Source organism: Arachis hypogaea, chromosome 12, assembly GCF_003086295.3.
Source record: "Arachis hypogaea cultivar Tifrunner chromosome 12, arahy.Tifrunner.gnm2.J5K5, whole genome shotgun sequence".
NCBI lineage: Eukaryota > Viridiplantae > Streptophyta > Magnoliopsida > Fabales > Fabaceae > Arachis > Arachis hypogaea.
Window position 1 is genome coordinate 117,888,502 of NC_092047.1, and position 12,908 is coordinate 117,901,409.

The 12,908-nt window shown below is 33.6% G+C and overlaps 2 protein-coding genes across 9 annotated transcripts; one reads left to right on the forward strand and one right to left on the reverse strand.

Annotated features, from left to right (window-relative positions):
* The first annotated feature begins 318 nt into the window (after positions 1-318).
* On the forward strand, positions 319-5,907 carry LOC112728728 (nuclear transcription factor Y subunit A-10). Of its 6 annotated transcripts, none has more exons than XM_025778998.3 (7): positions 319-423; positions 547-617; positions 1,009-1,379; positions 3,906-4,015; positions 4,108-4,176; positions 4,510-4,650; positions 4,955-5,907. In XM_025778998.3, exons 3-7 carry the CDS (start codon positions 1,070-1,072, stop codon positions 5,378-5,380), a joined length of 1,056 nt encoding a protein of 351 aa, XP_025634783.1. In that variant the 5' UTR covers positions 319-423; positions 547-617; positions 1,009-1,069; the 3' UTR covers positions 5,381-5,907. The 6 variants fall into 6 exon arrangements, with proteins under 6 accessions (XP_025634783.1, XP_072066075.1, XP_025634784.1 ...); XM_072209974.1 differs by having other exon boundaries at positions 324-423; positions 547-625; positions 1,133-1,379; XM_025778999.3 differs by having other exon boundaries at positions 324-423; positions 547-621.
* A 382-nt stretch (positions 5,908-6,289) lies between these two features.
* LOC112728729 (putative disease resistance RPP13-like protein 1) lies at positions 6,290-11,969 on the reverse strand. Of its 3 annotated transcripts, none has more exons than XM_025779004.3 (4): positions 10,458-11,556; positions 7,121-10,338; positions 6,831-6,923; positions 6,290-6,726 (listed from the first exon to the last, which is right to left on the reverse strand). In XM_025779004.3, coding segments are annotated over exons 1-3 (3,297 nt in total). In that variant the 5' UTR covers positions 10,536-11,556; the 3' UTR covers positions 6,290-6,726; positions 6,831-6,922. The 3 variants fall into 3 exon arrangements, with proteins under 3 accessions (XP_025634789.1, XP_025634790.1, XP_072066077.1); XM_025779005.3 differs by having other exon boundaries at positions 7,121-10,264; positions 10,458-11,501; XM_072209976.1 differs by having other exon boundaries at positions 7,121-11,969.
* Between the last annotated feature and the right edge of the window lie 939 nt (positions 11,970-12,908).

Sequence of the window (12,908 nt, forward strand, 5' to 3'; positions counted from 1 at the left end):
TTATTCACCCGCTATCCAAATTTTATTGTTGAACTTAATTGGATTTGACTAAAAAAATTTATACGTGTAGTGTTTTTCATATATATAAAAAGGTGAAAATTCATACGCAATCGATAGCTAAGAGTCGTTAAATAAAAATTTAGTTAAATCATTTAACAGCCCTCAGCTATCAACTTCACGTGAAGTCGGCTGCATCTGAATTTTCACAAAAGTAGAGTAATTGTTACACTTAAATTCATATATAAACTATATGCTAATTTAGAAGTTCAAAAATGATTTATATCAATATATAAGAAATTAGATTTACATATATAATATATAGTAGCTAGATATAGTACTAAAGGGAGGAAGGGTCCTTGCAATGCATGAAAGCCAATGTCCATTATTGGTGCTTTTTGGCTTCTTCACCTTCCATTCTCACTTGTAAGCCCTTCTTCAATTCATTTTCTCCCTCTCTCTCTCTCTCTCTCTCTCTCTCTAAATTTAATTTAATTTGCTTCCAAGCAAATGGGGTTATTAATAATATACATGCTATTTCTTTTGCAGAAGTTAAAGATGCTTCCATGACACTATCTTTAATTTCTTCTTCATATTCTTCTTCTACCACTAAATTTCAAGTAAGTAAGTGCTCTTTTCTTCTTCTTAAGGGAACTTAATTAAGTAACTTGGTCTAGTCAACTCATCAATCTTATTAATCTTCACTTTTATGCTCTTTTTTGTTCACTTTTTTTTTCTTCCTTCTCATATTACTTTTGTCTCCTTATCCTCACTTTATATTTGTTCCATTTTCTGGAATGACCTAAAATTAAACACTTTTTTTTTTTTTTCATTTTATTTTCCTTTATAGATTTCACATGATAAAGCCATACAGAAATTGAAACTTTATTTAGTGATATATGAATTACTATGATAATCTAGGTTCTCTCTGATTTTCAAGGTACATTATTTAATTATTATTGTTTAATTCTGTTGGTAATTTTAAATTTGAATTATTATTTTTCCTTGCAGGAACTCTGAATTAGGTTGGTTTTACATAAAATCATATATCAATTTAAGAGAATTTAATTATATGGGTATGGAAACTGCATATCTGAAAGAACATGAAGGAATTGTTCACAATTCTGTTGGACAGCTGTCATCAGCAGCAGCAGGTTCTTCATGGTGGAGTATTAGTGCCTTTGGATCTCATCAAAATCAATCATCAGTTTATGGAGACTCTTCTAATTATAATAATAATAATAATAACCAAATTATGAAACCATTTTCATTGGAGCTTCATAATAATAATAATTACATAGACCAACTTGCTTCTTCTTCCACTAATAAGCAACAACAATTCTTGGATAAAGGACCTACAACACAATTTACCATCTTTCCAGGTACTTAATAATTATTTTTTATTTTATAATATAGTAGTATTATTTATCATATTTAATTTGTATCAATTTAGAAATTTTTATATGAATTGTTTGAGTTAACAAGATATAGTTTTGATGACTATTACCATATATAATTAAAAGAATTGATGACATCTTATATATAAATACTAGATTGTCTTAGGATAAATTAAAGGGTAAAATATACTTTTTTTTTTTTTTTCTGAAGTTTGACAAAAGTTTCAAAAATACTCCCTACGTTTTATTTTGTTTTAATTTTGTCTCAAAAATTTTCGATTTGCATCAAATATACTCCCACCGGCTAAATTTTCAAAAAAATTAAGACCAATCTAATAATAATGCATGAAAATTATGCTTGATTGGCTTGTGTTGAGGGTTGTTTTTATAAAATTGTTGTTGAATCGGTCTTAAATTTTTTGAAAAATTAGCCGTTAGGGGTATATTTGATGCAAATCGAAAACTTTTGGGATAAGATTGAAACAAAATAAAACTTAGGAATATTTTTAAAATTTTTGTCAAACTTTAAAGACAAAAAATATACTTTACCCTAAATTAAATAAATATGTTTATATATGTGTTATACAATTCACTTGTTTTGGGGAAATAGTGTGGAGGTGGTTGGCTTCCACTTATTATTTATTTATTTTTTTTAAAGAAAAATTAAAGTACAATAAATAGAAATGAAAATTTCCTTCTGCAAATTTATTTCGAGAGTTAATATAATGTGGATTATATATATAAAGTAATTAAAGATCTCTTATTATGGCTGTGCACAGTTTGGTAGTTATAATAAATCAACAATATTATTCTATGGTGAATTCTTGGATCTTTTAGCAAATAGTATTTTTGTATTATTATGTGTATGCATCTAGCTATAGCAAGCTAAAAAAACACTTGGTGCATTGTTAGGTTAATGTTCAACATATATATCAGCTTTGTGGGTTTTCCACTATAACAATATTTTTAACATAATTGTTGAATTTAGTGAGCACATAACATAAGAGCACTAACTTTTGCAGGTAGGTTTTTATTTTTGTTTTGTTTTGTAAGAAGCACTTAAAAATATTTCAAGAAAGATATACAAATAACGAGCTTGTTTTTCCCCCCTAACCACAAGGAAATTAACTGATTTATATTTATACAAAAAATATCTAAATTATTAACAATGTTAAGTGTATATATACTAAAATTAACTATTAAAATAAGTTATTAGTATAAAATAAATATTAAAATATAAAATACATATTGAAAATGAGTTGAATATGATATGTATTTATATACAAATAAATAATTTTAATGTACACATAATTTTTTTTAAATTATATATCCTTAGCTAAGATACTTGGAGAGGAAGTCACATTAAAAATTTAGAATAAGTAATCTTTCAACGCCAATCAAATGGTATGTAAGATTTAAGAGCATTAGGTGAAATTAATTAGATTTTATTTATAAGGAAATTATTTGAAACATGGTACATAACATTTGGTAATCCTTAGGAGGAAACCATATCACTAAACTAGTGTTTGTTTGCAAAGATTGAAATTAAAATTGAAGGACTAACTCGGTATTATATTTGGTGGTCAAAGATTGGAATTAAAATTTCAGTTTCAGAATATAAAATTTGAATTTCTTTATGCGTTTGAAAAAAAGATAGAGATTAAGAGATTGATAGTGAGAAACAGAGACTGAGAAACAGAGACTGAGAGACTGAAATAAGTATCAGTATTGTGTTTGGTATAAAGTGGGAGACAGAGACTGAAATAAAAATAAAACTCTAATTTAATTTGCATAAAGGGTAAAGTTAGAATTAATTAATTGAAATTGGAGTATTTTAAGTATAAAATGTTATTAAAGTTTCAGTCTCCGTTCTAAAAAATTTCAATCCTTTGTATCTCCACTTTTTGGAGGTATTGAAATATTGAAATTTTGAGGACAGAGACTGAAATTTTAATACTAATTTCTGAACCAACAAATATGATACTGAGTTTCCGTCTCCCAATCTCTGTCTCAGTACCTCAAAACAAACGCTAATTAGTGTCTCTAGAAAATGAGGATAGAAGAGACTGGAGACTGAAATTTTTAATAACATTTCTTTTCAAAAAATACTCTCATCCTTCCATCTTCATATTTATTTTAAACCAAATATAATATTTAGACATAGCTCAATCCAGTACATTTGACACCAAATATAATATAGAGATTTAATTTAGTTTCAGACTCAACTGCTCTTTCAAACACAACCTAAAAGACAGAGAATGAAGAAAAACTTACTTAAATCTTAATTAGGATTTAGGATCATTTAAAATTGAGATTATTATGCATTACTCTACCACAAGTGATAGATTATAAACTAGATACAACTTTTCCTTGTGATTCTAAAGTTATATATGCTCAATCCATAGTAAAATTGTTGATTGAATGAAAATATATTATCAGATATCAGATAAAATGGCCTATGTTATTGTGTTATTATCTTTAGCAGCTAACCAATGAAAAAAACTTCTCCAGAAGATTGCAAAATTTCAGGGGAATCCCAAAAGTCTCAAGCCACATTATCTTTGCAGCCATCAAATGCTGACCCTAGGAACCGTTTTGAGCTTGGATTCACTCAGCCTATGGTACAAAGTTACAAATTCTCAAAAATAAAAGAAATTCATGTTCTTGCCTTCTTGATAACTTAATTATTCATTTCTTGTTTTTTCCTTTCCAGATATGTGCAAAATATCCTTACATGGATCAATTTTATGGACTCTTCTCAGCTTATGCACCTCAAATTTCGGTTTGTATTTTATCTCAAATCTCAAATCTATATGTCTATATATAAATCATATCAGTGTTCTTGTAATGCATGTCTCTGCATACAAGAATCTAAATTATAGTTATGAATGTGGAAGGTAACAATATTAACACAAAAATAATAACATTGTAAATGTAAACCCGTAAATGACTGAAACTTATAGCTTGATATTAAATTATAGTATAAATTACAAGTACCTCTTCTAAAATTAAGTCTGTTGTTGCAGTGTGTGTATGTATGTATGTATAGATATATGTATCTTCCAGTATTTATCAATGGATCTATGTATGGATGTAACATATTTGAATAAAGCAGGGGCGTATAATGCTGCCACTAAACTTGACATCAGATGATGGACCAACTTACGTGAATGCTAAGCAATACCATGGAATCATAAGGCGTAGGCAGTCACGTGCCAAAGCTGTTCTTGCCAATAAACTCATCAAACGTCGCAAGGTTTGAGCATTTATTAAATAAAACAATTCAATTAAACTGAAACTCAGTGTAGTTAACTTCAAGTGAAGTTGATAGTCGAGAGTCGTTAGATGACAACTTAGTCAAATCTATCAAATCAATTAACGATTCTCAACTATCAACTTCACACGAAGTTAGCTGCAACTGAATTTCCATCGTTCAATTAATAAGGCAATTTAAGCCGAGAATGTAAAACATTCTGTATTAGAAAAATAGCTACAGTTTCTTAAACTGATTACTAGAATTTTTAGTATTAGAGTTGTGTTATAATTCCTTTGTGTTGCAGCCATATATGCATGAATCGCGCCATCTCCACGCGATGCGACGGCCAAGAGGATGTGGTGGCAGGTTTTTGAACACAAGAAACTCTGCCACCAACAATGGAAATGGTAAGAGTGGAAGTGAAGCAAACAAAAAAACACTTGGCCATCAACTACATTCTAGTGGTTCTCAGAGTTCTGAAGTCCTACAATCCTCGGCCGGAACCTTGAATTCGTTGAAGGAACCAAATGGAAGCAGTCCAAACATTTCATTAGAGGTGACAAGCATGTACTCATCAAGAGGAGGAATTGATGGATTTGCCATCAATCACATTGGAACTCCTATGCACTCCCTTGCAGATATGATGGACACTGGACATGGACATGGCATGATCATGCCCCCGAAATGGGTTTCAGCTGCGGCCGGAAACTGCTGCAACCTTAATGTTTGATCTGGCAAGGATATTAAGCGAGTTTTGGTGTAGCATTGCACCAAAATCCTCGTATCCTTGTCAGGCCAGATGGAAAATGCTATTTTCTTTTCTGGTGCTCAGGCAACTCATCCTTGGCTCAATTATATTCTCTATCAATTTTAAAAATATTTGTTACTTTAAAAATTTTGCATATTAACAATTCAGTGTATCTGAATACAATTTGCATCAAGATACAATGAGTTATTAATATATCAAACTTCGAAAGTTACAAATTTTTTGAAGTAGATGGAGTATATAATTATAATATTAAAATATAAATAGTAATGTAATTGTCTTTCTGCAGAGGCTTGATATTCTGAAGCAGAAAGACTAATGAATTATGATGTGTGTATTGTGTTTAAATAACAGCGTGAATTTGTAGCATTTTTATGTGTGTGCTTTTTATTATCATGTCTAGGTTTGGTGTTCTATTTATGAATTTTTGACTTTGTCAAGTAATGTATAATGTCTTCTTTGTTAGAAATAAAAATAAGATATTTGACAAATGCATATTATAACAACTGGTTTCTTCTCCGTTGCTACTTTAGTTATACTTTCTGCATAATTAACAAAAACACTTTAAAGTGAATTATAGTATTACACAGAAATTTCTAATTAATTAATCTTACTATAATAGCATACATATCTTCTATATAATTAACAGAAACACTAAGAATTGAAATGGATTGAATATTTGCAATGAAAATCTTGTATTTTTACACAAAGCTAAGGTAATGTTTTGGTTTTTAAATTTTTTTTATACTGATATGTTTATAATAAGTTTTTAATTGTTTATTGTTGTTTAGTTAAAGTGAGATCATTTGATAATTTCAAATTGACATTGTCATGCAAAGACTTTTAGTTTCATGAAAGACTAACAAAAGAATATGAGAAAACAATGTTACTAATTAGAGGCAATTCTTTGTCACCAATACACAATAAAACAGAGAAAAAAGGAAGGGGGAGGGGGGCAAAAATCATAGATCAGAAAGGCTCAATGGTGCAACACAATTAATCACACTCCTCCAATACATAAACGCCAAGGTAAGTCACCAATATAACTGACATGACACATCTAAAGAAAATTTCAAAAATTCCAAAAAGTAAATATATGTCTGCAAAAGAATGTGCTAACATGAATCTTCCAAAACGGAGCATCACCATGAGGTTTCTAGAAAGTAGAAACCAAACCAAAAGTCTCAATCTTCAAAAGGGTAGGTTCCAAAAGAAGATGAAGGAGCTAAGGAATTAAATTTTCCAATGCAATGGTCAGTTTGCTCAATTGTGTCCATGATTATGGGTCTCCCTTGTTGCTCAGTTGCTTTCTGCATGAAAGTTTCAGTCTCACGTGTTACCACCACATATTAGTTATCATATTTTTTGAGTAATCAATGTTATTCGAACATTATAAAGTATATAAAAATCTTACTGTTACTGTCTTATTTGTCAGCAATCATCCCTGGGTATTGCAATGATTGAAATTGTTCATGGAAGAAGTTGGGTTGTTGGGTGGATGGATAATCTGTATGAGAAGGTACAAGTGTTAAGTAAGGAATGGTATAGCACATGTATAAGAATGATTAAAAATGAAGAATAAGAATATTGTAGAGAGAATGAAGAATGAAAAGTCGTGAGTCACTTTATATGCAGAGTATAAATCATGATGAAAAACATAAATATATTGAGGGAATAAGAATAATGTTGAAGTTGTTGGATTACCAAATCCATTTGTGATCAACTTGAATGGCGGGGATGTGGGAGATTTTGGGCCAAAGCTGTGGATCCTTCATCTGACATCGTTTGCCCAGCAAAGGGCTTCCCCAGATGATGTTGAGTTGTATTAGAGAGGCTGGCAGCTTTTCTCCCTCCATATTTTTCAACTTGGGACATTCAGTAATGGCTAAATGTTGGAGGGAGGTGAGGTGGGCAAGTCCCTTGCATTCCAACGTCTCCACACTTTCAATGCGAAACAGTGTGAGAGACTCAATGGAGGCAGGCAGCCAACCTTCTTTTGGCAGGGACTTCACACTCTCGCCGTATTGACCATCAATGATAAGATGAGTAAGCCCACGAAATTGCGAATTCATGAATGCTGCAGAGCTCACCAGTTTCTCGCTGTAGCTGATTTCAAGAGATCTCAGGCTATGGTGTGGATCCCCATCCCCTGTAGGAGACAAATCAACAACCTCTGGGCAACCCAGTAATGTGAGATGCTCTAGTTGACGTGCTGCCACCCATAGCGTTGACACAGATTTCAAACTCCCACAATAGCAGATATATAAATAACGGAGACAAGAAAGAGAGCGTGACACCACAAGAGACTCCATCTTTTCGCAATCGGCGATACGAACACGCACGAGATTTGGAAAGGCATCCAATAACGAGAAGGATGTAAGTGAATCACAGCTGTTCTCTATTGATAGTTTCTGCAGCGAGTGATGTTGCCCATCCATTTGGAATTCTAATTCTCCACAACTCTCGATCGTCAACTTTTGTAGTGATGGGGGAATAGCACTCACTGGAAAGCATATGTGGGAGGAACAATCTGAGATGGATAAAGAAGTGAGGCAAGTCAGTTGCGTGTTGGTAATGGCCTCCACCACAGACCCCACTAGATGCTTTCCTGAAATTGAAAGAGTGGTAATCGCAGGACCACTTGGAACACAACAACTCAGCTGCTTGCAATTCCTAATCTCAAGTGATTGCAAAGATGGAAGTTGATTCGGCAAATCTCCTCTCAACATCGGACACTTCCTTATGGTAAGCTCCCTAAGTCGAGGAAACGCATTGAACTCCAATGAACGCCACTCCTTCCAGCGCCACATTGCCTCAAACATAAGAATTTCAAGCATTGGGAATGGTGGTGTCTCCAAACAAGATTCACCATTCTGGTTAAAGTAAAACTCAGCACCCACACTTTCTAGACTTTCAAAATCTGAAATTTCCAGGTGCTTCAAAGAGGGCAACTGTCCAAGTGAAGGAAGCATACAGCAACTCCTGCAACCATCCAGTGATATCTTGGTGATGTTGTGGTAGGAAGAATGTCCCACCCAATCTGGAAATGTTGTACCCCTGTAACCCTTGATCTGTAACTGTTTCAAATTAGTGTGAGGTCGTAACTTGTCAAGTATATCTCTTTCCATTTTGGAATCAACTGTATCCTCGTCTACTTCATCAAACGACCAACCCAACATCATAGAATCAATGCCATCCTTATCAGACATTCTTGCCATCAAAGCTTCACTGCCGTTCACCACATTCTCCAATTCGCAAATGGAAATTGATTGCTGTAGATTTGCAAGTGCTCCCAGTTCTGTGATCTTGTTCTCTTCACGCTTCCCAACAACATAGTCGCTTAAAAACTGCAAATTTTTCAACTTGCTCATGCCTTTCGGCATCTCACGTAACTGAGTCACTCTAATATCAAGATGGCGCAAATTTACAAGGTCTTTCATGCCAACAGGTAGCATTTTCAGCTTTCTACAGCCAAGCAACTTCAAGGTCTGCAAGTTGTACAGGTTACTCAATGACTCCGGCAATGCCACGATGTCCGTCCAAGAGAGATCCAAATAACGCAGATGAATCAACTCACCTATTGAATCAGGCACTGACTCAAGAGGAAACTTTTTGAACGACAAAGCTCTCAGGTACTTCAACTGTGACAACATGATACAAGGTGCATTTTCCATATTGAATGGAATCCACTCCTTCAAATTGATTTCAAGAAATGTCCTTGTATGTTTTACTCTATCACAAACTCTCAAAAGATTTGACATTGGATAATTGCCTTTGGCGTTATGTGACAAATGACGAGCTTTAATATCAATCTCAACTGCATTCAGAAGCTCTTCAGCTCTGAAATAGAATTCTCCAGCACATGTCATTGCTAAATCATGAACAAGATCATGCATCACAAATTTATTTTCCTCGGTACTATGAGGTTGCAAAAATGATCTCGCAATTAATTCATCAAAATATTCACCACCAACTTCTTCCATAGTCTTTTTTTCTACTGGTTGCAAAAAATCCTCTGCCATCCATAACAGCATCAATTCATCCTTGCTAAATTCATAGTCCTTGGGATACAAGGAACAATAAACAAAGCACTGCTTCAAATATGAAGGAAGAAAATAATAACTTATCCTTAACGCTGGAACAACATTTATTTTGTCATTGGAGAGTTCCCAGATTTCACTCTTCAGTAAATGATTCCAATATCTGACATCAGTATTTCCACGCAATATGCCTCCAAGGGCTTGAGCTGCCAAGGGCAATCCATCACACTTCTTTACGATATCTCTGCCGATTTTTTCCAGGGTTGGATTCTCCACAGAAACAGTTGACAGACGTGCATGCTTTGTAAACACCAACCAACAATCTTCATCGGACAATGATCTTAGTTCATGAGGTGAAGCAGTCTGTACTAAAGAAGCCACATTTTTGTTTCTAGTAGTTATGAGAATTTTACTTCCCTTAACCCCTTTTTGAAAAGGTTTTAGAAGCTTATCCCAATCACTATAATTTTCATTCCATACGTCGTCCAAGACAATGAAGAACTTTAGCCTCGACAACTTTTCCTTTAGATCAAGCTGAAGTAAATTCAAATCTGTCAAGTTACAAGAGCTTGAAGTTATTGCCTCGATTACAGTCTTGGTGACCTTGACAACATCAAATTCTTCTGACACACAAACCCAACCTCGAAAATCAAAACTCTCCTTCACTTTGTCATCGTGGTAAAGCAATTGGGCCAAAGTAGTCTTTCCTATTCCGCCCATGCCCACAATGGGAATGACAGATAAATCACCATCAGCAGCAGCATCATCATCTAACAACAGTTTCAGTAGGGCCTCCTTGTCTTCTTTCCTGCCACATATCTCCGATGGTTCAACAAGACATGTTGATGGAATTCTCCATGACATGTCCACCTTGGCACTCTCCTTCAGACGAAGATAATTTTTGCGTCTTACAACAGACTCTAGTGTGCCAACTATTTTTTCCATGTCACCAGTATCTTCAATATATGAATCAACAAGGCAAGACCAGGAGGAAGAGTTACCTGGATCCCTTTGAGTAGCAGCAATAGCGGCTTTAGTGGAGAGTTCGTCGAGCAAATCATCAGCGAAATAGAGAGCATCTTGGAGATCAAGAAGCCACTTCTTGACTCTCTTGTCAGTGAACTGCTTCAGCTCAGCATCATCAAGAACAGGTCCAACATCATACAGACAATTCTGCAACCTTCCAAGCAAGTTGTTCCTTTCGAGGAAAGAGTCGTCTTCTTCAAGTATTGAAGTCAGGTTGTCCAAAACAGCATCAACAAAGGGAGAGAGGTAAGCTCCACCATAAAGTTTTTCAGCCATGGTTGAATCTCAAGTGAAGCAGATCAGATGGGATCAGAACAAAGAAAGAAAGTCAACGGATGAGGGAAGTGTTTGCTTTGTGTGGTAGGTGAACTGGTGAAGTTGATTTGACGAGGTTTATGGTGTTCGGACAAAATGATGGGATGGTGTTGTGAAAGATAAACAATTGGTTAATGTATTGGTGAGTGTGCTAATCACATGCTTAAGAAAGGAATCACGATACTTAATGCTGCCTTCACATGGCTTCTTTTTTTTTTATTGGACAAACTTCGTTGTTATATTAATTTAGTAATTCAAGAACAAGCTGTAACGCATTACCAATTTGTAAACTAAAAAAAACTAGCTGTGTTTCCAATTTATCACACTCACTGGTCACTTGATGATATAATTAGAGTCAGTTTAAAACTTAACTCACTCAATTTTATTTAGCTTTTTTAATTTTTATTAGCTCTAAGTGATTTATATGATAGAATTTCACTTCATGTATTCTTTCTCTTTTTGTCAACAGATTTAAAAGACTATATCAAATATCAATTACTCTACTGTATTATTAGAAAGGGACAGAGCAATAATGACTTTCAAATATGCATGTAGATAGTATTTTTGGTAATTAAAATGATTGCTAACTAATATTATCTTATTGTCTTAAACCTTATTTGTTACTTATTTGTGCCTTTTTCTTTTACGTAAATTATGGCAAGACAAAGCGTTTTATTATTTACATGTAAATCATTTTATTCCAGGAAGATTTACATAAAAGAAAAGAAAGACAAATATATAACCCGTTTTCCTTTAGCTGACAGAAGTATCTCAGACTAGAACTGAGCTTGGTGGAATCGAAGAAATGATGGAGAAGAGTGGGGACGTGAGTAGAAGAAGCTGAGAGAAAGAGAGGGAAGCAGAGGGAGTATGAAGACAGAGTCTTTTTGTCATGACCCAAAATGAGCCATGACTGGCTGGCGTTCAGGTGAATAATCCTATATCAAGCTTAACATACTCAAATATAAATTGAAAAAAAATGTTACAAATATTTTACAAGTTCTAAAATAAATAATTATACATTTTTAACAAAAAATTAAAATAATTAAAAATAGTTGAATCCTGTCTGTGACATAGGAAGCATATAACATCTAGGAATTTGACAAAGAACAGGAATTCAGTGCAGATCGTTACTCTTGAATAGAAAGTCTCACATAGTCAAGTATTTGTTCCTGAATAATATTTTTAGAAAAACGGGGTGAGTTTTGCAACTCAGTGACTAGACAATACATGAGACCATATAAATATTATTATCAAAGTAATTTTAATTAGAAAATAGTAGTTGATAATCATAAGTGAATCAATAAGGGAGTTCTCATACAGAAATCAAATCAAAAGTCCACACTTGGGCAGCTCCACCTCTATGGCTAGCCCTTTTCTCTAGTGTGTTCGTACAGAATAACAGATCAAACATGTGGCCTACACGTTAGGCTAGCAACGCCCCCTACTAGTTAAGGTCTGAGCCAGATGCATCTAGGTTAACGTCATAACGACCGTTAACTACAATTTTCTAATACGAGCCTCCCAAACCAATTCAAAGCATATAGTTTCTAATACAATAAATCTTTGATCTTTCAAATATAGAATATCGAATCAAATCAAATTAGATAATACTTTCTCGTCAGAAATATTTTCCAATCATAAGAACATATATATAGTCTCATGTAAAATTTTTAAAATATGAGATTCATAAAGATAATTATTCAACTATAATATATCAATCATTCTAATCAAATCAAAGTTCTTTAACAATAGTTTTTCTAAATATAATTAAAAACTCAGAATAGTATAAACCAAAAACTTAAAGGTTATAAATGTAAAGTCTACTCACAAAATGCTCCTAAGGGACCAAAGAGATCAAACTCGGAGTGCCGAATTAAAGGGTGAAGATGGTTAAAGTAGAATGGAACGAAACAACACAAAATTTGGGACCGGGGCAATAGCAACAACAATTCTCACTACAGCAACATCAACAACAGCCCTAGTAGCAACATGGGGAAACCACAGTAATAATAGCAGCAAATCCAATAGCTTACGATGGTTTAAAATTGAGCAAAGAGGGAAAGGACAGAGTCAATAGTAGCTTTATGGCAAGACAAGGCAAAACAAGC

Coding starts and splice junctions, on each gene's coding strand:
- LOC112728729 (XM_072209976.1), bottom strand. CDS start 10,758: ATGGCTGAAAAACTTTATGGTGGAGCTTACCTCTCTCCCTTTGTTGAT.
- LOC112728728 (XM_025778998.3), top strand. CDS start 1,070: ATGGGTATGGAAACTGCATATCTGAAAGAACATGAAGGAATTGTTCAC. Junction 4,016..4,107: donor TTGGATTCACTCAGCCTATG/GTACAAAGTTAC, acceptor TTTCCTTTCCAG/ATATGTGCAAAATATCCTTA. Junction 4,177..4,509: donor CTTATGCACCTCAAATTTCG/GTTTGTATTTTA, acceptor TGAATAAAGCAG/GGGCGTATAATGCTGCCACT.